Source organism: Perognathus longimembris, chromosome 2 (assembly GCF_023159225.1).
Source record: "Perognathus longimembris pacificus isolate PPM17 chromosome 2, ASM2315922v1, whole genome shotgun sequence".
Classification (NCBI taxonomy): Eukaryota; Metazoa; Chordata; class Mammalia; order Rodentia; family Heteromyidae; genus Perognathus; species Perognathus longimembris.
Window position 1 is genome coordinate 152,699 of NC_063162.1, and position 24,971 is coordinate 177,669.

General features: G+C 44.7%; 2 protein-coding genes and 1 pseudogene across 2 annotated transcripts; all 3 read right to left on the minus strand.

Annotated features, from left to right (window-relative positions):
- Positions 1 to 4,439: 4,439 nt before the first annotated feature.
- On the minus strand, positions 4,440 to 5,354 carry LOC125342520 (olfactory receptor 13G1-like). Its single transcript, XM_048334741.1, has one exon. It carries the CDS (start codon positions 5,352 to 5,354, stop codon positions 4,440 to 4,442), a length of 915 nt encoding a protein of 304 aa, XP_048190698.1.
- Positions 5,355 to 13,981: 8,627 nt separating this feature from the next.
- On the minus strand, positions 13,982 to 15,176 carry LOC125342430 (olfactory receptor 13A1-like). The gene has a single exon (XM_048334586.1). The coding sequence runs from the start codon at positions 14,909 to 14,911 to the stop codon at positions 13,982 to 13,984; it is 930 nt and encodes a 309-aa protein (XP_048190543.1). The 5' UTR covers positions 14,912 to 15,176.
- A 6,066-nt stretch (positions 15,177 to 21,242) lies between these two features.
- On the minus strand, positions 21,243 to 24,598 carry LOC125342438 (annotated as a pseudogene).
- Positions 24,599 to 24,971: the final 373 nt, after the last annotated feature.

The window sequence follows — 24,971 nt, forward strand, 5'->3', positions numbered from 1 at the left end:
TCAATGAAAACTACAAAAATCTAATAAGGGAAATCAAAGAAGACACAAGGAGATGGAAAGACCTCCCATGCTCATGGGTAGGCAGAATCAATATAGTGAAAATGGCCATATTGCCCAAATTGTTATACAAATTCAATGCAATACCTATCAAAATCCCAGCCACATTCTTCACTGAAATAGAGAAACCAATCCATAAATTCATATGGAACAGCAAAAAACCTAGAATAGCCAAAGCAATTCTAGGCAAAAAACATAGTGCAGGAGGTATCACCATACCAGACTTCAAGCTCTACTACAAGGCCATCATAACAAAAACAGCATGGTATTGGTATAAAAACAGATCGGAAGACCAGTGGATTAGAATTGAAGACCCAGAAATAAAACCGCACTCTTACAGCCAACTGATATTCGACAAAGGAGCTAAAGACATACAATGGAATAAACATAGCCTCTTCAACTACTGGTGCTGGGAGAACTGGGCAGCCATATGCAGAAAACTCAAAGTAGACCCAAGCCTATCACCATGCACCAAGATCAACTCAAAATGGATCAAGGACCTCAACATCAGACCTGAATCCTTGAAACTACTGAAGGACAGAGTAGGAAAGACACTAGAACTTATAGGCACAGGAAGGAACTTCCTGAATAGAGTCCCAGGGGCACAACAAATAGGGGAAAGACTCAACAAATGGGACTACTACAAATTAAAAAGTTTCTGCACAGCTAAGGTCATAGCCACCAAAATAGAAAGACAGCCAACGATATGGGAAAGGATATTTACCAGCACAGCAACAGACAAAGGCCTGATATCTGTCATCTACAGAGAACTCAAAAAACTAAGCCCCTCCAAGCCCAACAAACCTATTAGGAAATGGGCAAAAGAGCTAAAGAGAGACTTCACAAGAGAAGATATAAAAATGGCAAAGAAACACATGAGGAAATGCTCAACATCCCTGCTAGTAAAGGAAATGCAAATAAAAACAACCCTGAGATACCACCTCACCCCAGTTAGAATGGCCTATACTCTGAACTCAGGAAACAACAAATGCTGGAGGGGCTGTGGGGAAAGAGGAACCCTTCTCCATTGTTGGTGGGAGTGCAAATTAGTACAACCACTTTGGAGAACAGTATGGAGGTTTCTCAAAAAGCTCAATATAGTCCTACCCTATGACCCAGCCATACCACTCCTAGGCATCTATCTTAAACAGCAAAACCCAAGATATCAAAAGGACATTTGTACTTCCATGTTTATCGCGGCACAATTCACAATAGCCAAAATTTGGAAACAACCCAGATGCCCCTCCACAGACGAATGGATCCAAAAAATATGGTACTTATACACAATGGAATACTACATAGCGATTAGGAATGGTGAAATATTGTTATTCGCAGGGAAATGGTCAGAACTCGAACAAATAATGTTGAGTGAGACAAGCCTAGAACACAGAAAACAAAGGGGCATGATCTCCCTGATATATGACTGTTAACAAAGGGAGATGGAGAGACAGTAGAGACCAAGTCTGTGAACACTGTATATGTGCTTGATACATTGTATATTGCATATGGGTCTACCTGACCTAGACAAGGGATGGAAAAACAGGTTGTAAGATATCACAAGAAATGTACACACTGCCCTACTATGTAACTGCACCCTCTTTGCACAACACCTTGTAAAAAAAAATTTATGTTCAATTAATAATAAAAAAATTAAAAAAAAAAGAAATTGGTTTAGAAAAACTGCAGCGAGCAGATGCTGGTGGCTCAGGCCTGTAATCCTAGCCACTCAGGAGGCTGAGATCTGAGGATTGTGGTTCAGAGCCAGCCCAGGTAGGAAAGTCTGTGAAATTCTTACCTCCAATAAAGTACTCAGAAAAAAGTGAGGCGTAGAGCCATGGCTCAAGTGGTAGAGTGCTAGCCTTGAGCACAGAGTCTCAAGGACAGTGCTCAGGTCCTCAGGGACTGGCAAAAACAGAAAAACAAACCCCTGCAGATTCAGCTGACTCAGGGTAAAAATTCAGTGTATGTGTGCAAATAAACACAGAGACAGAACAGTAAAGAACACAAGAATATCAAGAAAGAACACCTCTGCATGAATTTGAAGTGTTTTATTTTTTTATTTATATATGTATTTTTATTTTTTTCTTATTTATTGTCAAAGTGATGTACAGAGAGTTAGTGTTTTGATTTTTAAAAGGATGATTTTGTTAGAATAAAATACATACTTAGAATGAAAATTCTTTCTTTAAGGAGTTGTGACACAAGGAACAAAAGAAACCAGGAGTGCATATTACTCAGGAATCTGGGACGCCTTGGGGATTCTCTAGGTTCCGGTCCGCATGCTTGGAATTGATATCCACGAAGTCCAGAGTGCCTCTCCACTGCTGGGGTTGTAGCAGACATTCACTTAGTCCAGAGTGCTCCTGCACTGCTGGGGTGGATAGGGCTGGCTCTCACAGAATTTTGCTTTATATTTCATCGGAGAGCACTTCCATTGGCAATTCTTCTCTGGCATCAGAGGAGCAAGGCAGGCAGGTAAACACATTTACAAGTTCCAGATCAGGTTGAGTCTAGAACCAATCTCAACAAGACTCTACCACATTTTGGAGCAAGACTTCTATGCCAGGCTCCATGGTTCTCAGTCTGAATTGTAAATGCTTCCACTGACCCTCATCCAAACACCCACCCTACTTTCCACAGGATCATGGAATAGGACTCATATGGGAGGAAATAAAAAAATGTTAGTTCCTTTACCAATCATGTAAATGGCCTTGGCTTGGTCATTCCCAAACTAAAGCACTAGTTGATGGATTAATCGTTGCATCATTCATTTATTATGGCAGTGCCTGCCATGTACTTGGTGCAAAGATAAGAACAAGACACTATTCTCACCAGCAAAGAGGCTACAGTTTACAGCAGGGGGTAAAGTCTATGTTAGGGGAAGACAATAAAAACCAGCATGGAAGAGACAGACAAACCAACATGGAAGAGACATAAAAGCCAACATAGGGGCTGGGAATGTGCCTTAGTGGCAGAGTACTTGCCTAACATGCATGGAGCCCTGGGTTCCATTCCTCAGTACCATATAAACAGAAAAGGCCAGAAGTGGTGCTGATGCTCAAGAGGAATAATGCTAGAATTGAGTAAAAGAAGCTCAGGTACAGTGCCCAGGTGCTAAATGGAAACCTCAGGACTGGCAAAAAATAAAAGCCAACATGGGAGAAACATGCATATCAACATGGAAAGAACATACAAAGCAAAGTGAATGGTGCATAGAAGACCACATGGAGAATACATGCATGTCAACACAAAAGGGACATACAAGCCAACATGGAGGGGACAGATAGCACAACATAAAGGAGATAGACCAGTCAACACTAATTTTATAGACAAATCAACAGGGAGCTGAGAGTCTAATTATCTTGAAAATACTGGGAAACTCAACATGTTGGAACAGAGACAAGCCAATATGAAAGGAATAGATTAGTCAACATGGAGATGATAGACAAATCAACTTCAACATAATGGGCAGGTCAACATCAAGGGACAAGGACAAGCCAACATGAAGGGAACAAACAAGCCAATATAGAAGCCAACAGGTCTCCACAGTTCAGCTCTAGAATAGGGATCAGGCTAAGAATAGGGACTTTTGTGATGACCAGAGTCCCTGCATCTTGTGAGGATCCGTTCTAAGAAGTCAGCTGCTTCTCTCTAAAGGACCTCGTGAGGTTCTGTTCTGGCCACTGTTCTCAACCACACATGCTCCCACACCCTGCACCTAATCCAGCTCAGAGGAAATTCCAAAGAGCCCAGTTTCCATGGCTCTTCCTGGTACGCAGGCATTCCTGCAACCAGAACCACAAGTGGTCAGGAAGTGGCCAGCTGGCACTGTTGTTGTGCACTAGACAGAAGGGAACAAAGCAGCAGCCCCTGGTCATATCACATGCTTACGGCATGCCTCCATAGTAGATTTGCAAAGCTACTATTAAACTGTCACCTTCAATGAACTACAATCTAGAAAGAAACCATTCTCAGAGACTGTGTTTATAGAAAGATTTGTCCTCCTGAAGCCCTGATCTCCTGCTCCCTCAGCCTTCAAGCCCATCTGCCAGCTGTAAGTCAGGCAAAGGCCCCAAGACCCCAAACCCACAAACCCTGGGTTAAGGGAAGACAGAGCAGGGGGGAGGGGCTGTGGAAAGGAATGTAGTACATTGAATGATATCTAGTATTCATGGAGTTCAGTCTCATGGATCACTATTGATCCTACAGGACATTCCCCGGTCACAGGGTTAAATGGCCTGCAGGAAAAGGAGCTTCACTATAGTGAGGATCAGCAATGTCATGGCTGTCCCTAAACAGAATGTGTTCTCTGGAGCAGGACCTGCTTCTGCCAGCACAGAGCCCCCAGAGCGGCAGACCAGGTGAGCTGGTGCTATGCAGGCTCAGCTGCAGGACAGAAGTCTCCTGAGTGCAACTTTTACATCTTTGTTCCTCAGAGTGTAGATGAGGGGATTCAGAGTAGGTGCCACAGAGGTGTAGATGACAGATACCACTTTGTCCTTGTGCAGTGAGTAGCTGGATGCAGGACGGATGTAGGTGTAGATGACAGTGGAGTAGTACATGGTGACCACCAGCAGGTGAGCCGAGCAGGTGGAGAAGGCTCGCCGCTTGCCCTCTGCTGAGCGGATACGCAGGATGCTAGCGACAATGAAGCCATAGGAGAGTACTGTCACAGAGAAGTTTCCCACAGCCAAGATCACATCTGCAGTGAAGGCCATGGCCTCATTGAGGTTTGTGGGAGCACAGGAGAGTTTCAGGAGTGGGGGGATCTCACAGAAGAAGTGCTCAACCACATTGGAGCCACAGAATGGCAAGTTCATCGTGAGGCCAGTGTTCACACAGGTGTTGGTCAGGCTGATGGCCCACACACCAGCAGCCAGGAGTATGCATGCTCGGGCACCCATCCGTGTGCTGTAGTGCAGTGGCCAACAGATAGCCACATAGCGGTCATAGGCCATAGCAGAGAAGAGCAGCAGCTCTGCCCCCATGGACCATGTGAAGAAGAAAAGCTGGGCCATACAGCCCCCATAGGAGATGGTCCTCCTGGCCACCATGCATCCAAGCAGCTTGGGCAGGATGGTGGAGGTGCAGAGAATGTCTACTGAAGCCAGGTTGGCTAGAAAGAAGTACATGGAAGTGTGCAGGGTTGGGCTGGCACTGATGAGCACCAGGATGAGCAGGTTTCCCAAGAGGGCAGCAGCATAAAGGCTGAGGAAACTGATGAAGAGCAGTGGTCGCAGGTGAGGTGTTTCCGAGAATCCAAGAATGAGGAACTCAGTGACCAGAGTCTGATTCATCCCAGGGCTGGTGTGTACCCCAAGTAATCTTGGACCACTGCTCTGCCTTGGTGGTTCTGCCAGGAGCTGGAGAGAAAACAAACACCAGTGTCAGCTTCTGCGGAGCCTGCTCCTTATGTGTATAACCCATTCAAGCACCATATTGAGGTAAAAATAGAGTTCTGAGCCACCACATATTGCAGGAAAAGTCACCATTTAGGGAGTGTGAACTTCCCCCTTCTTGCTCTCAGGAAACAGCCAAATATCTTGATTTCTTTTCATTTGGCTGGGCTGTCCAGCACAGAGAGGTCTAAATATGTGCAATGCACATGGGGAGGGGGGTCTCACAAGGAAACTCCAGGGACCTGAGCTCTGTCTTCTGAGAGATTGCAAAAGATGTGTTTACTAACCAAACAAGTGCTCAGGGTCTGAGAGCATGTGGGATGAGGAAAGCTAACTGTAAAACGCCCCCTCACCTCATATCTAACAGCACTCAGTTTGGTCAGCCAGGAGTCCTCACACATGACCTATGCCCTAACTATTGGGCATTGCTGTCACTCAGACAAGTGCAACTGTGTGGCAGGGCTGAGCCCTGTTCCAACTCCAGACCCTCTGTGAGCCCTGTTCCAACTCCAGACTCTCTCGCCTGGTGAGTGCAGCCCTCTCACCTCCACGAAACGGAGGCTCACTTGACCAGATCCAACTTTTCAGCTTGGAATAGAGACCCTCCAGATAAACCTTAAACAGCATCAGCTAATCATAAGATAAGAGCAGATTGCTTGGCTCTGAACACAAATTATTACTAAGTTTAGGGATAATAATATTTGCCTAAATTTCCCATTTGTAAATACCTAACTAGATCATACCCATTTAATTTTATAATTTTGTTGTCATAGACTTTTATAACCCTGAGGAGTAAACAAACTATTTTCTGGTTGGCTTAGTTCTCATCTCTCCTCCTCTGTCTGCTCCAGGGGCAATGTCCAGGGGTATGTGACCTTCACTAACCATTACAAGGACACATGTCCCTGAGAGGCTGGCCAGAGAGTAAGAGACCTTGTCACCCTCAGAGCTGAGCTTGGTGCCATGGAAGGTGCTGACAGATTTCTACTTGCATGTTATACTGAATGAGTGGAGAGACAGGGAAACAAAAGGTGAGAGAGAGAGAAAAAGTGATAGAAACAGATATAGGAAGACATAGAGAGAGCTAGAGGAGCACACAGAGAGGGAGACAGAAAGACATGGAGGGAGACACAGACTAGGAGACAGAGAAATTTATGCATACAGGGTCCACATAGAACAAAAGGGATAGAGATAGAGTCATAGTAAAGTAAGGACAAGGAAAAACAGAGTGACAGAGACAAATGGACTGAGTTGCAGAGAAAGACTCAGAGAAAAAGAGAAACAGAAAGATAAGGACAGAGAGACAGAGACAGAGGGAAAGACAAGGAAAATACAGTGTCAAAGTCAGAAAGATAGACACTGAGAGTCAGAAATAGTATTAGGGAGACAGAAGGGCAGAAAAGAGTTAGAAAAAAAAAAGATGGAGAGAAAAGAGAAATTATACATAAACCAAGAAGAGGCTTTGTGCTACAACCTGTACACGTTTCTCATTTCCCTTCTACATACTACAGAACTTTTGTCCCCAAAAAGGACAGCCAAAGGAATCTCATGGATATTATTCATGACACAAAATATAATTACCCCCATTCCAAAAGTATTATCCTTTGCATTCAAACATATAGATACATAGAATCAAAAACCCATTACAGCAGGTGCTTACAAAAGATGGCAGAAGATTTCCTTGAGTCCTCTCAGGAAACTAGCTTCCTGCTCTCCTAAAAGAAATTTGGTCATCAGCTTTCATTAGAGAAGAAAACTGGTTTAAAAGGATAGAAGTACATAGTTACAAAGGGGGAAAGTAAGAGGCTTTGGATAAGAACCACAGGCCATGTATGGTCTGTAATATTCAGATTCGTGTTCACAGGGAGGGGCAGGGCTCTGAGGAACCAGTTAGGCAGAACCACTCTAGCCTCCTGGGAAGGAACCTTGGGGGAGCTGACCAGTGGCTCTAGACAGATCATTATCTCCTAGAGAGTTTGAACCCTTGGTACAACTGATCCTCAACTGTGTGTCCAGGAGGAAAAACAACTGATAATTCAAAAGGACACTAATACCCACGGAAGCACGTGCAAGACATGGGGAGGAAGAGCTGCTCAGCCACCTCTGCCCACAGGGGGCTCTGCACAACTCCCCAGAGGAAACCTGAGTATCTAAAGGCCAGCACTGATAGGAAGCCATTAAAAGGCAGCCACTCAAAGTGATTGTCCCGGTACTTATTTTGACTTAGTCTTTCTAAAGAATTATACTACCTATACCATCTATAGAGTCTATTATAATTCAGTTAATTTACAACTTCTTGTATACTACACAGTGAGTTTATAGATTTATAGGCACATTCTAGCTCCCACAAATGAGGGAAACTATGCAATCTGTGTTTCTCTAGGTCTGGCTTACTTCATATAATTTTTTCCAAGCCTCTCCATTTCCTTACAATTGATACAATATCATCTTTTCTGATCGATGAGTAGAATTCCATTGTGTGTGTATATATATGTGTGTGTGTGTGTGTGTGTGTGTATGTATATATATATATATATATATATCACATTTTCTTGATTCATTCATCCATTCAGGGGTATCTGGGCTCATTCCATATCTTGGCTATAGTAAATATGTTAAAATAAACATGGTTGTGCTGGTGGTTTTAGTATATCCTTATTTGTGCTGTATTGGATCAATGCCCAAAAATGGAATTGCTAGGTCATGGAGTAGTTCTGGGTTTTTGTTTGTTTGTTTGTTTGTTTTGTTTGAACCTCCATAATGCTTCCCAGAGTGGCTGAATAAATTTACATTCCCAACAACAGTGTAATAGAGTTTGTTTCTGGCTGCAAGAAGGTGGGGGGCAAGGAGAAAGAGGTAGAAGAACGAATGGGGAAAATGAATAGAATGCAGGCAAGGATGCGTTGTATATACCATAGAATTGAGAAAAATAAGAGAAGGGGTGGGTCAAGGGGGGTAAAGAAGTTGAAGGGATGACACAAGATGCATTGTATACATAATTGTTTTGTTAAATGGTAAAATTATTCAATATATAACCTACAAATTAAGAAAAGTGAGGGAAGGAGTGGGGTTGGAGGGGTGAGAGAGAATGTTAAAAGGAGTGACATTGATCAAGAAGCACTGTATTCATAAACTGCTCTGTTGATTGGCAACTCCTTTGTACAACTACTTAAATAAAAATATTCACAATACACATAAGATGCTAAGTGAAATGAACTCCATGTTATGGAAAAGATTGTTATATCACTGCTGTAACTACTTTCAACGTGCTATGTGTAACCGTAGCTTCTATTATTGATGATCTTCTTGTATCCCCTTCCTGTGGTTGTACCTGCACAATCTCTGTATCTTATCTGAGTACATTGGAAACCGTGTATACTGGTATTCGAACTAGGAAACTGAAAGGGAATACCCAAATCAAGAGACACAGGGTAAAAAAGACAAATGACTACAAAAGCAATACTTGCAAAACTGTTTGGTGTAAATGAACTGAACCACTCATGGTGGGGAAAGGGAAAGAGGGAGGGGGGAGGGGGGAATGAGGGAGGAGGTAACAAACAGTACAAGAAATGTATCCGATGCCTAACGTATGAAACTGTAACCTCTTGTACATCAGTTTGACAATAAAAAATTTTTTTAAAAATCACAACGAAACTAAAGTGGTTGTCCTCCTCCACTTGTACTAACTCCCCCTTCCTTGTGTCATTGTCTTTTGTTCTGTCTCTCGTGGGGGGAGGAGGGGAGTGTTACTCCCCTGCTCACTTTTCCTCTTTGACTTCAGCTATAGGCAAAAGCTGGTACGTGTGGTCCTGAAGCATCACGCAGATGTGTGGCCAATCCCAGGGCTCCCACAGAAATCACATTCCTATTCTGTTGTTGGCACTTAAGTTCTCCAAAAGTGCGCATGCATGCAACTCTTGCAGTAAATGAGGGCACCTGAGAACCAGCATTCTGCATTGTGCTCAGCATCAGTGAGACAGACATGCTCTCCACAGTCCTGTATCCTGCTGCAGGGGAGGCATTATTCACTCAACTGGCATACATTATGTGCCTTCTGCCTACTAGTTATGGCTGTTAGGGTTGAGATACAGCAGTGAGACAGATTAGTAAAAAGTTAGTTAAAAGTTGGGTGCTGGGGCTGGAATATGGCCTAGTGGCAAGAGTGTTTGCCTCGTATACATGAAGCCCTGGGTTCAATTCCCCAGCACCACATATATAGAAAACGGCCAGAAGTGGTGCTGTGGCTCAAGTGGCAGAGTGCTAGCATTGAGCAAAAAGAAGCCACGGACAGTGCCCAGGCCCTGAGTCCAAGGCCCAGGACTGGCAAAAAAAAAAAAAAAGTTAGGTGCCGGTGGCTCACACCTTTAATCCTAGCTACTCAGGAGGCTGAGATCTGAGGATTGTGGTTTGAAGTTCGCTGAGGCAAAAACGTCCCCATAACACTCATCTCCAATTAACCACTCAAGAACCAGAAGTGGTGCTGTTGCTCAAGTAGTAGAGCGCTAGCCTTGAGCACAAAGAGGCTCAAGGACAGCACCCAGGCCCTGAGTTCAGGCCTCGCAACAGACAAGAAAAAAAAATTAAATAAAAAGTTAAGCAAGGGGCTGGGAATATGGCCTAGTGGTAGAGTGCTCACCTCATATACATGAAGCCCTGGGTTTGATTCCTCACCACCACATATATAGAAAAAGCCAGAAGTGGTGCTGTGGCTCAAGTGGTAGAGTGGTAGCCTTGAGCAAAAAGAAGCCAGGGACAGTGCTCAGGCCCTGAGTCTAAGCACCAGGACTTAAGCAAATAAAAAATGACACATAAAAAGAAAGTAAAAAGTCAGTAAATAGAAGGTCTGAGACTTAACGATTTCAAGAAGACAAACTAAATTATGGGTTGTGAATATCAGAGGAAATCTTTCAGATAATGGTACGAACACCACAGTGAGGTGGCATTTTGTCTGAGACCTGAGTGACAAGGTTAGAGTCCAGTAAACAAATAGCAGTGACAATGGAGAATAGCAGGTGTCTGGGTCTAGGGGTAGGGAAAGGAGAGGTGGAAGTGAGAGGGGAAGAAAACTGAGCCACATGTGTATCCATATAAACAATGTAAGCTGGAATCAATTCAGGATATGAAGATCATCAGTTCTGTTTTTGTTGTTTGTTGTGTTCTTTTTATATCTCCAGTCTCAAAAGTATTCCCAACTCCACCAACCAAGCAAAGGTCCAACTGAAACTCAGTGGAGCAAATCAGTGGAGGTCTTGACTGTCTCACAGACACAAAACTGCTTAAATGTGTGCTCCTCGCAATGGAGGGACTTTGGGAACACTCAGGAGAAGTCTTCCCTCAGCACAAACCTTGGGCACAATGAGTAACCAACTTACCCTGAGATTGGAAGAAACAGCCCACCAGCATGAGAGCCCCTGGGCTCACTCTGAGAAGCTCCCCTTGCCCACCCACTGAGGTTCCCGCATGATTTCCTGGAGCAGCCCTGGCCACGGTGCAGGAGGCATCACTCATTAGAAAAGCCACTGCCCATAGAAGCACCAAGGCACTCTTACCTGATCAGCCTCACCTGCAGAGTCCATGGTCTTCACCTGCCAGGCCCCCTCTCTTCTTGGACCCCATCTCTCAAAGGAGCTCCCCTCAGAGGTCTTGCCTCCCTAGCAGGTCCACCCCCTGAAGCTTTTGCTACAGCACCCACAGCCAGCCTACATGCCCAGGCTGTACCTAGAGGGGAACAGCTACAGGTTCTTGCCCAGAAGAAATTAGTACCAACTATACTGGGAGCCACAGATGGACCTCTGAGAGCTAAAGATGAAGAAAAATGCCAGACACCTGGACAGAGCTCAGCCTGAAGGAACCTTTCTCTTCAGCAGGAACTATAGATAATTTTTTCTTTATTGTCAAAGTGAAGTACAGAGGGGTTACAGTTTCATATGTAAGGCAGCGACTACATTTCTTGTTCAACTTGTTATCTCCTCCATCACTTTCCCCCTGCCTCCCCCTCCCCTTTTCCCTCTCCTCCACCCCATGAGTTGTTCAGTTGGTTTACACCAAATAGTTTTGTAAGTATTGCTTTTGGAATCATTTTTTTATCCTTTGTCTCTCCATTCTGATATTCCCTTTCCTAGTTCTAATACACATATATACAGTATCCAGGGTACTCAGATGAGATACAGTAATAGCGGGGGTACAACCACAGGAAGGAAATACGAGAGAAACAACAACAAAAAGGTACAGTTTCACATGGCATGTTGAAAATTATTACAACAATGATATAACACTTGTTTCCATAACATGGAGTTCATTTCACTTAGCATCATCTTAAGTGTTCATACGGGCATAGCTATTGGGAAATTGTGATCTTCTGCTATAAGTAGCCTAAACATGTACTAATTATTCCCTATGAGGGAAACCACAGAGTCCATGTTTCTTTGGGTCTGGCTCACTTCATTTAGTATAATTTTTTCCAAGTCCTTCCATTTCCTTACAAATGGGGCAATGTCATTCTTTCTGATAGAGGCATTGACAAATGGGACTGGATCGTTTATTTTTATTTGTTGCTTTTGTGAGACTTTGTAGTTGTTTGTTTTAGGGGTTTCTTTCTACTTCCCCCAGCTATTCTGTATCTCTGTAATAATTATAAAGTGCTTCTTCACACTATTATCTTCTCTATCTGTGCTTCTCTTTATATTTCTACTTCATTTCTTCACTCCCATTCCCTGTATTATTTAATTTTAAATACCTATATATAAAACTCCCTCTTTGTTCCATAAGAACCTGAGCTCTTTACTTCTAAAACTTTATTGGAGATGTAGTTGAAGTTTCTATCTTTACTACATTTATATATCTTACATATCTTACATTTATACATCTGGTTTATTGTTGAATTGTTGGCCTTGTCAAAGATGTTATTTCTTTTGCACCTAAGTAAAATAGAAACTTAGCACAAGAGATTGCAAACTGAAATGTAGAAATGCAAATAAAATAAAGGGGCAAGACAATATGGTTCCTCCAAAACCTCACAATAATTCAGCAAAGTCCAAAGATGCCGAATTGGCTAAAAACCGAGAAAATAATTCAAAAGTCACTCTTTAGTAGCATAAATTGTGTTTTAAAATAAAGGTTTTGTTCATAAAATAAAGATATTTTATTCTGATTTTTATAACATGTACATAATATTCTTAAATCGAGTTTACTCTACCTATATTACTCTGTTAGCCACCCTCCCTTCTAAACTGTTTTGATGGGTTTCCTTGTGCTATTTTTATACATATATATAATATATTTCTATAATAATCACCTCTTATTTCCCTCTTTCTCTCTCCTTCCCAAAAGCCTATTTTTTTAAATGATCACTGACCTCAAAGAAGATTCAAACAAATTAACTTAGAAAATCAGTTCAAGTCTGGGAATATGGCCTAGTGGCAAGAGTGCTTGGCCTGGTATACATGAAGTCCTGGGTTCGATAACCCAGCACCACATATATAGAAAACGGCCAGAAGTGGCGCTGTGGTTCAAGTGGCAAAGTGCTAGCCTTGAGCAAAAAGAAGCCAGGGACAGTGCTCAGGCCCTGAGTTCACGGCCCAGGACTGGAAAAAAGAAAAAGAAAAATCAGTTCAAAAACTAGACATGAAAGTCAACAATAGTGGTTCAAAATTCCGCAAGAAAATTGAAATTGTGAAATAAAAACAGAAATATTGGACACAGAAAGTGAAATGAAGAAAAAAACATTGTAGACAACATCATCATCAGACAAGATCAAACAATAGAGGTTAAGATTCAGAGGATTGTGGGTTCAAGTCAACCCAGGCAGAAAAGTCCCCAAGACTCCATCTTCAAAATAACCAAGCTAGAGGAATGGCTCAACTGGGAGAAGTCCAGCCAAATAAGCAAGACAAATAAACATAAGGGCCAAGTTCAAACTCCAGTACTGGTTAAATAAGTAAAGAAACCAACAAACAAACAACCATGATCAAAACCTTCAAGAACTTTTGAGATATGATTAAAAATCATGGTGTAAAAGGAAGAATAAAAATGCGTAGGAAGAAAACTATTTAATAAAATTATAGTAGATATTTTCCCAAATCTTGGGAAAGATATAGACACTCATATGTGGGAGGTATTTTAAACTCCAAATAAACATGACCAGAGGAGAAACTTACCAGAAAATACCATAATCAAAATGTCAAGACTAAAGAGAACAAAAAGTATACTAGAAACACAGACAAAAATGCCATTGTTTGGCTAGGAATGTGGGACCCAGGCATCAGCAGCAAACTCAGAAAGGAAAAGAGACAAGTGATGCTGTTGCTTTTGCTTTCCCAGCTCCTGGATGGCCCTCCCTCACTCTGTGTAGCCTGCAGTTCTGACAGACCCCAACCTGAGGACTCTAGATGTCTGAATGCCATGTGCAGTGCTGGTGGTTCTGTGGAAGCATGTTGCCTATGAACCACATCAGTAGCCTCCATGCTCCTTGCATCACGTTCTCAAAGTCATCACCTGGAACACTCGAGCTGGGCCCTTGTGTTCGCTCACCCAAGGCAGGGGACCATCTTCCTGAGGGCCACTTTGACATCCTTGTTCCGCAGAGAGTAGATGAGGGGATTCAGGGTGGGGCTGACGGCAGTGTATAACAAAGCAACCACCTTACCATTTTCCATGGAGGAGCCAGAGCCAGGGAGAACATAGGTGTAGATGACTGTGGAGTAGTAGAGTGTGACCACCAGCAGGTGTGCAGAGCAGGTGGAGAAGGCCCGCCGCTTGCCTTCTGCTGAGCGGATACGCAGAATGCTGGCAATGATACTGCCATAGGACACCATAGTCAGCAGGAAGTTGACCACACCAAAATAAGCATCTGCGATGACAATCATGATGTTGTTCAGGGTGGTTGGGCTGCAGGACAGCAGCAGCAGTGAGGGGACTTCACAGAGAAAGTGACGGATCTGGTTGGGGCCGCAGAAATGGAGCCGTGCCATAAGGCCTGTGTGCACAGATGTGCTGATGGCACTGACCACCCACACAGCACTGGCCAGCAAGAGGCAGACAGGCCGGCTCATCATGGAACTGTAGTGCAGAGGGCGGCAGATAGCCACATAGCGGTCATAGGCCATGGCTGTGAGCAGCAACAGCTCTGCCCCCAGGAACCATGTCAAGAAGAAGAGCTGGGTCATGCAGCCCCTGTAGGAGATGGTGCTGCTCTTGCCCAGCAGGCCCTCCAGGAGCTTGGGGAGGACAGTGGATGTACAGACAATGTCTAACAGGGCCAAGTTAGTAAGGAAGAAGTACATTGGGGTATGAAGGACTGGATTCAGGCTGATGGCCATGACAATAATGAAATTTCCCAAAAGAGCCAGGAGGTAAAGGAGAAGGAAGATGACCAAGAAGATCGCCTGGAGCCAAAGGTCTCCAGAGAAACCCTGCAGGACAAACTCCTCAACAGTTGTGTGGTTGTTCACTGCCATTTGCAGGTGAGATCCCCAGGACTACTGGAACACAGCCAGGCTAGCTGACCAGGCACATGTTGGTCCTGCTGAGGAGATGGGTGGTATTTGCTATGGGTGGTGTTGCTGCAGAAAGCACATAATTAAGATTGTGATGTCATGCCTGAGCCAGGAAAATGGGCAGCTCTCCACTCTGCAGAAGCCCCAGAACAGCGCCTCCTGCTGGCCTGCACCGGGAAGTGGCCCCTCATCCATACACCGTGGAAGGTGTGGCCTTTGTGCATTTTGATTTTCAGTATGTGAAAGTGTGGCCTTTGTGCATTTTTATTTTCAGTGTTTTTTGTTTTGTTTTGTTTTTTGGCCAGTCCTGGGCCTTGGACTCAGGGCCTGAGCACTGTCCCTGGCTTCTTTTTGCTCAATGCTAGCACTCTGCCACTTGAGCCACAGTGCCAATTCTGGCTGTTTTCTATATATGTGGTGCTGGGGAATCAAACCCAGGTCTTCATGTATACAAGTCAAGCACTCTTGCCATTAGGCCATATTCCCAGACCTTCAGTGTGTTTTAATATTATCCCTAGACTTGTAGCACCACTGTGAGCACATGTGCCTGCCCCACCATGTCATAGAGGACCAAGCTGCTCAGGGCTGGGGACCCCAGGGAGTAAGAGCTAAGTGGTCAAGGCCTCACACATAGGCTGTGAGGTGGCTCTACCAGAGGAGAGATGTGATCAGTAGTCTCCAGAGGTCCTAAAGGAGGACCAGTGTAGCTGTGAGGAAGGACATACAGAGATCTGGCTCCTGGGACTGACACCCTAGGCTTTCAGATTCAGGTTCTGAATCAACCTGAACATGTCTTTTGTGGACACCCCAGCTGCTTATACCTGCCTAGCCACACCAGGTTTCTTTCTAGGGATATATCAGTTGGGCCCTGTGAAGTGTCTAGGGTAGCTGGTTATCCCTATCCCTGGGCCAGGAACAGACTAATCCCTCAGTGAGTTAAAGCTATTCCTAGCCTGAGATATGCTAACAAAGCCTCCGACCCTGCCTAATCTTCAGATCACTATGCCCACCTAGTAACCAACCTGTCTCCCCCCTCACATACCTGCCCCAAGCCTTCTGACTTCCAGGGTTTTCTTGTATAGAAGGGCAGCTCAGACCAAAGAGGGGCTGATGGAGCCAAAAGGAATTAAAACACCAACCTGATCTTCCTTCCTGTGACACCATGACATCTTTGTGGGAGTGGGAGGTGTGTGGTCTCAGAACACTGGATCCATGACTCACAGATGGTCTGTGGACTGCCTAAGGCTCATTTCTAGGTCACTTACTAAGCAAGAAAGCTGCTCTTCCCATGAAACAGACACTGCTGGTTTACAGAGGTCAGGGCCACCAACAAAGGGAGGCTGAGATAGGGCCACTCTTTTAGGAGCCTGCAGAAGTGAAGGTTGGTGAGTCAGGTCCATAGTGCCTGAAGCAGCACTTTGCCACACAGAGACACATGCACATATACATGCACATGCATACATGTGCACCCACAACTACCTCCCCACATACACATATACACATGCAGCTTCTCATCTGCTGCTCCAAATTCCCTGTGGTTGCAACACCTGAGTCCCAGCTTCTTGCAATACAGGTGGCTGTCCCAGCCCCCTACACCAAATTCACAGGAAACCACCATGCTCTCAGAGACCTTGATCTTCCTCCGGGACCAAGCCACAGGTTAGGGCTCACAGCCACGACAGAGCACAGAGCAGATCTGAGCAGGCTCTGGGCATTCAAAATTTCAAACTGAAACTATGAAAGATTTGAGAGAAAAGTGACATTTTATATGCATTGAAACAAGACAGAAGCACTTTTAAAAGGGGGGAAACAGGATAAATGAAAGACCTTAGAGGGACAAAGCAACTCACGTGTATGATAATACTGATCTTGAGTGCTTCACTCTAAATCCAAGATATCCTCATTTCATGACAAATGTATGATGTGGCCAGAAGGGTACAACCTGCTCCTCCTTTCTGGGTCTCCTTTGTTTGCTGTTGACCTGTAAGTAGAGGTGACCCCACGGGGTAACATCCCAGAATGGCCCTGAGGGAGCAATTACATACCTGGTAGTAAGCAAGAGTCCCAGGAGAGCCTGATCCCCAAGCTGAGGCAAAACCAGGACCCTGTGGGCACAATAGGTGGCCATCTGTAGATGTAGACACAGACTTCAGGATAGTGGGTCTTTGTGGAGATGCTGAGAGTGGCCTGCCATGATCTCTGGCCTTTGAGGTGCCCACCTGGTGGCTCAGCAAGAGTAGTGTGCACCAGCCCCCTGCAGGAAGATGGGATGGGCTCCCTTTAAATAAATGCTACTCTGCAGCATGGCCTTTAGATATACCACCTCCCTACTTCCCCTTTATTAGCATCTTGCCTTGGGGGTAGCATAGTCATAACCATATCTCAAGTTGCAATCCACTCATATCTCCGGACTGTTCCTGGATGCCCCCAAACAAGCTGTTTATGATTTCCTTAGGTTCTCTTGACTGAGACCATTTCTCAAACTTCCTTGCTTGTGATCACTATGACAGTTCTGATGGATACTAATTGGTATTTTGTAGTTTCCCTCCATTTGGATCTGTCTTTTCCCCTCAAAGACCAAAGTCACAAGTTTTTATGAGAAAGAGGACAGAGGCACACAACAAGAAATTATGTTAAGTGAAGTCAGGCCCAGAGAGACAAAGGATGCATGTTTTCCCTGCTATGTGGAAGCTAGATTTAGCTTACAAACTCCTAAGTAAGTATGTTAGGTGATATGCAAGTGTATACAAAAGTATTGACTGAAATATGGTAAATTCAAGGGAGATCACAAATAGTGTAATTCCTTAGAAAGACAAAATAAAACACCAGGAAGCAGGTACTTGAATGGGATGGGCCAGGGAGAAAGGGTTAGACAAATGATGTGGAGAAGAGAAGAATATAGTCAAGGATCCAAAATTGAGTGAGGAAGGTGGCTAAAGGAAAGAAAGATAATTGAGAATGTTGAAAGAGGTGACATTGATCAAGATATATTGTATTCATAAACTGATTTATTAAATTGTAACTCCTTTGTACAACTACTTAAAGATAATAATTTAGAATTTTTAAAGAGTGAAGCAACATATCTAAACACAATAAAGGCTATATATGACAGATCAACAGCCAATGTCATATTAAACGGTGAAAAACAAACCATTTCCTCTAAAATCAGGAACAAGGCAAGGATGGCCACTCTCTCCACAGTTTTTCACTATAATTCTAGAACTTCTAGCTAGAGCAATAAGGCAAAAGGAAGCCATAAGGGGACTCACATAGGGGAATAAGAAGTCAAACTAACCCTATTTGTAGACGACATGATCTTACATCTTAAAGGATCTGAGAGACTCCACACCCAAGCTGCTAGATCTTATCAATGGCTTTGGCAAAGTAACAGGATATAAAACCAACCTACAAAAATCAGTAGCTTTTCTGTATACCAACAGTGTACAAGCAGAGAGGGAAATCTAGAAAACAAATTCATTTGTAATAGCTTCAAAAAGTAAAGTATTTAGGAATAAGCCTAAACAAGGAAGCAAAATGAAAACTATGAAAATATGAAGAAAACCAAAGAAGACGTCACCAGGAAAAGGAAAGACCTTCCATGTTCTTGGATAGGTAGAATTAATATGAAAACGGCCATACTGCCAAAGGTGATCTACAAATTTGACACAATCCCATGAATATCCCAATGACCTCCTTCACCAAGATAGAGAAAACAACCTAAAATATCATATAGAACAACAAAAGACCTTGAAAAGCTAAAGCATTTCTAGGCAAAAAAAAAAAAAAAATGGCAATGCTGGTGATATAACAATCCCAGACCTCAAGCTCTACGACAGAGCTATAATAACAAAAACAGCTTGATAATGGCACCAAAATAGTCCCAAAGATCAATGGAACAGACGAAGACCCAGAAACAAAACCATTTAACTTACAGTTGTCTGATATTTGACAAGGGAGCCAAAAATGTACAGTGGAAAAAAAAGATAGCCTCTTCAATAATTGGTGTTGGGAAAACTGGACATCAAGTGTAGAAAATTAATTGGATCCCTGTTTGTCACCATGCACAAATATCAATTCAAAGGGAATCAAAGACCTCAACAATAGACCTAAAACTTTGAAAGTACTGAAAGACGGAGTATAGGAGATATTAGGACTTATGGGCCCAGGTAGGAACTTTTTGAAAGGAGTCCCAGGGGCACAGCAAACAAGAGAGAAACTTGAAAAATGGGATTATACCAAAATTAAAAATTTCTGAAATTCAAAGGACATAGTTACTAAACTAGAAAGACAGCCAACAGACTGGGAAAAGATCTTTACCAGAAATATATCTAACAAAGGGCTAATGTCCAAAATATCCAAGGAACTCAAAAAATTGCCCCCCTCAAAAATAATAAACCAGGGGCTGGGGGTATGGCCTAGTGGCAAGAGTGCTTGTCTCCTATACATGAGGCCCTGGGTTCAATTCCCCAGCACCACATATACAGAAAACGGCCAGAAGTGGCGCTGTGGCTCAAGTGGCAGAGTGCTAGCCTTGAGCAAAAAGAAGCCAGGGACAGTGCCCAGGCCCTGAGTCCAAGCCCCAGGACTGGCAAAAAACAAACAAACAAACAAACAAAAAATAAACCAATCAATAAATAGCAAGTGAGCTAAAAAGAGACCTCAGAAGAAATAAATATGGCAAATAAACACATGAAGAAATGTTCAGCATCTCTCATCATAAAGGAAATAAAAATCCAAACAACTTTGAGAGTCCATCTCTCCCCAATTAGATTGGCAACATTAAGTATTCGAACAACAACAAATGCTGGCAGGAATGTAGAGAAGCCCTATTGTAGTGTTGACAAGTGTCGGGGATGGCTATACCTTTAAGACCTGGGGTTGCTTGGCTGTTAGCCACTCCTACCTTCTCCCCGGGTCTGGAACCTCCCCGGGAAGAGGGAGCTAAGCCAGCCCCGCCCTAAGCACGTGTGCCACCATGGCACCAGCCTGAGCCCAGGGGGCCAGTCCTGGGGGGACTGTGATCTCCGCCTCTGCGGGAAGTTCCGTGACATCACCGTGATGGACAGTTCATCAGCCAATCGTTAATACCCAGTTAGTCCCTCCTCTTCCTCCCACCATTACTGTTATATAAACCCCTCCCCTGAATAAAACTTCGGGAAGCTCCTGAAGCTTACTCCCTGATGTCCACACATACCTGGCCTCTTTGGCAAGTATGAGGGTGGGGAGGGCATTCTCTCGGCCACACCTGGTCTGGAGCTTACCCGTGGCCCTCGCTCCCGCATTACTTTCTACTGGCCAGAGGCTATAAATGAGAGCGAAAGGGGAAGAGGGGGAAAATAAGCCCGGGATCTCCACGGAAGGGGGTTTAAAGTTAGACCGGCAGACAAGAATGTAAACTAGTACAACTGGAGGTTCTTCAAACAGCTAAATATAAAACTTCCCTATGACTTAGCTGTACTACTCTTGGACATCTACCCAGAACATTACAAGTCAAGATATGCTAAAGACACTTGTACATCCATGTTCATTGCTGCACTATTCACAATAGCCAAGTTATGGCAACAGTCCACAGTCCAGATGCCCTACAGTAGATGAGTGGACAAAAAAAAAAAAAAGTGGTACCTATACGCAAAGGAATTTTACTCATCCATTAGAAAACATAACATGAGGTTATTTGCAGGCAAATGGATGGATGGACCTAGAACAAATCATGTTAAGTGAGGTAAGCCAAGCTCAGAAAGATAAACAGTGCATGTTTTCTCCCATATGTGGGAGCTAGACCTAAAATACTTGGGGACATAATAAATTATACGAGATTCTAGGCATTCACACACAGTCAGACTAAAAGAGCATACCCATAGGAGAACCCAAAAGTATAACTCCTCCAAACATTTAAAATAATATTTATCAAAAGGAATTCCAGGAAATGGAAACATGGGGATTTGGTGGTAGTGGTAGTGGTGGTGGTGGTGATAGTGGTGATGTTTGTTTAGGCTTTGTTTTTTTTTTTGTCATTTTAGAGTAGACAAGTGGGGCTCAGGAAGGGAGGGAGGAAAGGTGAACAAATGCAGTCCCAGCACTCAGTATATACTATATGGAAAATGAACTATGTAACTTGAGGGCAGGAACAGGAGGGAGGAACTGGGGGATAGCAAAGGAAAAAAAGAAATTTAGTCATTGCCTGACATATGAAATGGTAACCCCTCTGAATAACACCTTTAAAATAACAATAAGATTATATTTTTAAATGACCTGAAAATAGAAAAGGAAGAAAAGGAACTAGGGAAGGGAAAAGGGAGAAAGGAAAGATGAGAGAGTAAAGAATTAGGCAGCATGGACAAAAGCATGGATACATGCCTCGTGGAATGTGAAGTATACCATTTAGGCCATTTGCATGTGTTAATTCTTGTAACTTTTTAAGTGTCATGGTCTTTCATTGAGGAACAGTCTCTTGAAGAAGGTACTGAGAACACTAGATGGCCTCATGGAAACAGTGAAGCTGACTTCTCCACACATTCAAAGGAACAAACAAGTGGCAAGCTATAGCAATGGCATGGCTAATGGTGCCCCAGATAAGACCACACTAAAATTCCAGGCTCAACACCCATGAGCTGAACCCCCACATATCCTGGAGAGACACTAGATGGGCAACCAAGATCAGGACAGGCTCCCTGCAGACCACTGGGATAAAGAGACCCAGAGGCTGCTATTGGTCACAGGAAGCAGGTGCAGGAGGAACCAGGACCACCTAACTCAGCCTGCCCCAAGGGCCAAGAGGCCAAGAAGACTAAAGGTAAACACTAAGACAAAAGTCATAGGAGAAAGCACTGAGGAGGCAATGCAGGAATTTTAATTAGACACCAAAAGCACAACCAGTAAAGCAAAAACTAGGTACTGTAATTAATCAAAATTGAAACATATGTCAAAGGGCTTTATGACAAAGTGCACTTTGTAGCCACAGGAATTAGAATCACGAGTTTATAAAAGTCTACCACACAGAATATTCAGAAACACACAATACCATCACATAAAGACAAGCATTCTATTTCTGAAATGAGTGACAGATAGGAATAGATATTTCTCCAAAGAGAAAATGGCGAACAAATACATGTGAAACTGGAGAAAAAAGAGAGACTGGAGTTTCAGGAAAGCTCACTAACAGAGGAAGGAGCCTGGCCCCCAACCTCCATGTCCTGGCTCTCTGCCACCACAACCCAGTTCCTGAGACCCCAGACTCTATCACCACAGCCCAGATCCATCCCAGGCCCATGCCTGACTCACTTTCCCCTGAGCAGATGAGTGCCATATCCTGGCTATGTGTACACTGGTGCCCCTGCTCCCGTGGAACAGCAATGACTCGTTGCCCACACAGTGGAATGCCTCTGTCCACACAGGCCCTGATCCCTGGCCGAAGCAGGCACCTCCAGGTGTGGACACTGCCACCCCACACCCCAGCTCCTGGCAGACCACTTGGGCTGTGGGCAGGTCCAGGTTAGCATCACAGACAGTGCCCCAAGTCAGGCCCTGCAGAACCTTCAGGTGTCCGGCACAGGGATGCTCGCTGACTGCCAATCGGGCTTCCACGTGTCCTAGGGGAGAAACTGAACTGGAGCAACCAAGGGTAGGGAAGGCTCCAAACTACTGAAAGTGGCCACCATTTAGCTCTGACATAGTTATGCCCCAGGGTTCAGGAGCCCAAGAGTAGTTCAGGGGCCTGCAGACAGGACCTTGCCCCCTCTCTTCAGATCTCCCTTCAGATCTCACACATGTGCCGAGATCACAAAGTTCACATGTTCCTTGGCCTCTGGAAGTACATGGCTCCCTGGGACTGCACAAGCAGGGTAAATGTGCATTGCTGCCTCAGCCCCAAAATAGGGGCTGGATAGAAACCTGAGTTCTGCCCATAGGAGACTGCTTTCCAGGGCTTTCCTCTGCCCAGTAGAAATGCAAAATCATACCAACCACCATCCACAAGAAAGGTTTCCATTGACCATGTCCCCCTGTGATGAGATAGACACCTGGATGTCCTCTCTCCAAATACAGACACAGAAAACCCAGGGTGTCCTTACCTGTGCACACCACCTGGGTGTAGGTTGGACAGTAACACTGCTCTAGGAAGTTCACATTGAACTTGCACTGGAAAATATTGGCCTCTGTTCCCTGACAAGACACAATCTTCTGCTCCTGACTCTTGAGGTCTCCTCTGGGATAGGTTCTTGACCACTGCAAAGCAGTGCCACACTCCAACTGTCTGCAAAAGATACTCGCCTCCTGCTGCTGCAAGTCACATCACAGGACAAAGACAGCAAAGTTTGTTGAATCTGGGATCCCAGCACAAGGGCTTCCACCACCGTGCAGTCTAATTTTTCCCAAGGTACTACCTAGTAGGACAGAAGAGAAACAGAGACCTGGAAGCTTTGCCAGGGCTACATGTCTAGATTCTCAGTGGTGATATGACCCAGCCTCATTCAGCACCTTTGCTGCTTCACTACCCAGAGAGACATTCCAGAGCACCCTGGTTGCAGCCCCACCCCTGACACCCTCAGGATTGTTGGGCCGTGGTCTAGTTGTTCACAGCATTAAGAAAAGCTGCCAGGGGAATCCATGACAGGATACCTGCCTCAAGTTTCCGAATGGGTAACTGCCCCCCCCCCAGCTATCTGAACTCAGCACACAGAGAGCTTGCACAGATACTCCATTGAGGTGGCCCAAAGATGACAAAGGAAAGCATAGCTTTGGTAGCTAAATGTAGAACCCTGAAAATCCTATGAAAAGTGATCAGAAAAGAGTTCCATGCAGATGAGAGCTGAAATGCAGTAGGACAAAGAGGAAAGTCCCCATCTTGCATCAGGAGGGAGCCCCAGAGCTTCAAGAAAATGAGGCACTCACACCTAGGACAGATCCATCTTCCTCCCCTTCTGGATCTTGAACAAGGAAGGAGTCCCAGAACTGAGGAGGACTTAGGCGCCCCCTGCTGACCCACCTGAGCAGATCATTGCCACCACACACTGGCATCTGCAGCTGGCGAGGGGGCTCCAGTTCCCCAGTGAGCATTCCCAGAGGGTGGCTTCCTCTCCCAGGCACTGGGTACCGTACAGCCACAGTGCCTTCATCTCTTCACGCCTTAGAACAAACTGAGGTGCAGCTAGTGCGTGACCACAGCCGAGGTGTCTACAGGTCACTGAGGCCTCTTGCAGGCCCCAGTGGTCCCCACACACAAAGCCCTGAAGGCCCTGATGCTGAAGGTACAGACCACCCTCACAGTGGTTGATACCATCCAGGAGACGCACAGACTCCGTTCCAGCTGGACCTTCAGGAAAAGAACACAAGATGAGATGGAAGATTCTAGGATTTTTGTTCAGGAGGTTCCAAGTTAGAAAGCTTGCCCTTGTTTTCCAGTTCAGAGCCCTCCTTTATCTCATTGGAATTAAGATTGTATCAACACAGTCACATGGATAAAATGGAAACAAAAATGAGCACAAAAAAGGAGGTATCAGAACTGTGTCATCTCTTACTCCACCCTTTGCAAATTGTACACCTGTGTCCCTGACCACAGGACCTGCAGCCAGCAGCCAGAACATACTCACCAGGAGGAAAGATCCAGCAGGCCAGAAAAATGGCCCACAGCCCCAGAGAGGACAGTGCCATGCCCAATTGCCTTGCAGCTGCAGCTTGCCAGGTTGACAGTCTGGGAACAGGCAACCATGCTCTGCCTCAGGAGGAAGACAGACTAATTTGGAGATGCTGTTCTGAGGCTATAACTTGAGCTGTGGTGCCTCTCCCACATCAGAGCTATCATCTGCCACACTGTGCAGGTGCTCACTCACTGTGCCTGTGGCCAGGCAACGCCAGCAGCCCAATGTAAAGCCAGCAGAGATTCCTGCAGCAGACATCACACATCTCCCAGTGTGACAGGGTCCAGGATCCCATGTACAGCAAGGCTTCCATGACCAAGGCCATGCAGGAGGATGGGGACCTTCATCTGCCTCACACAGAAGATGAGGGTGGAAACTCAGGGTCC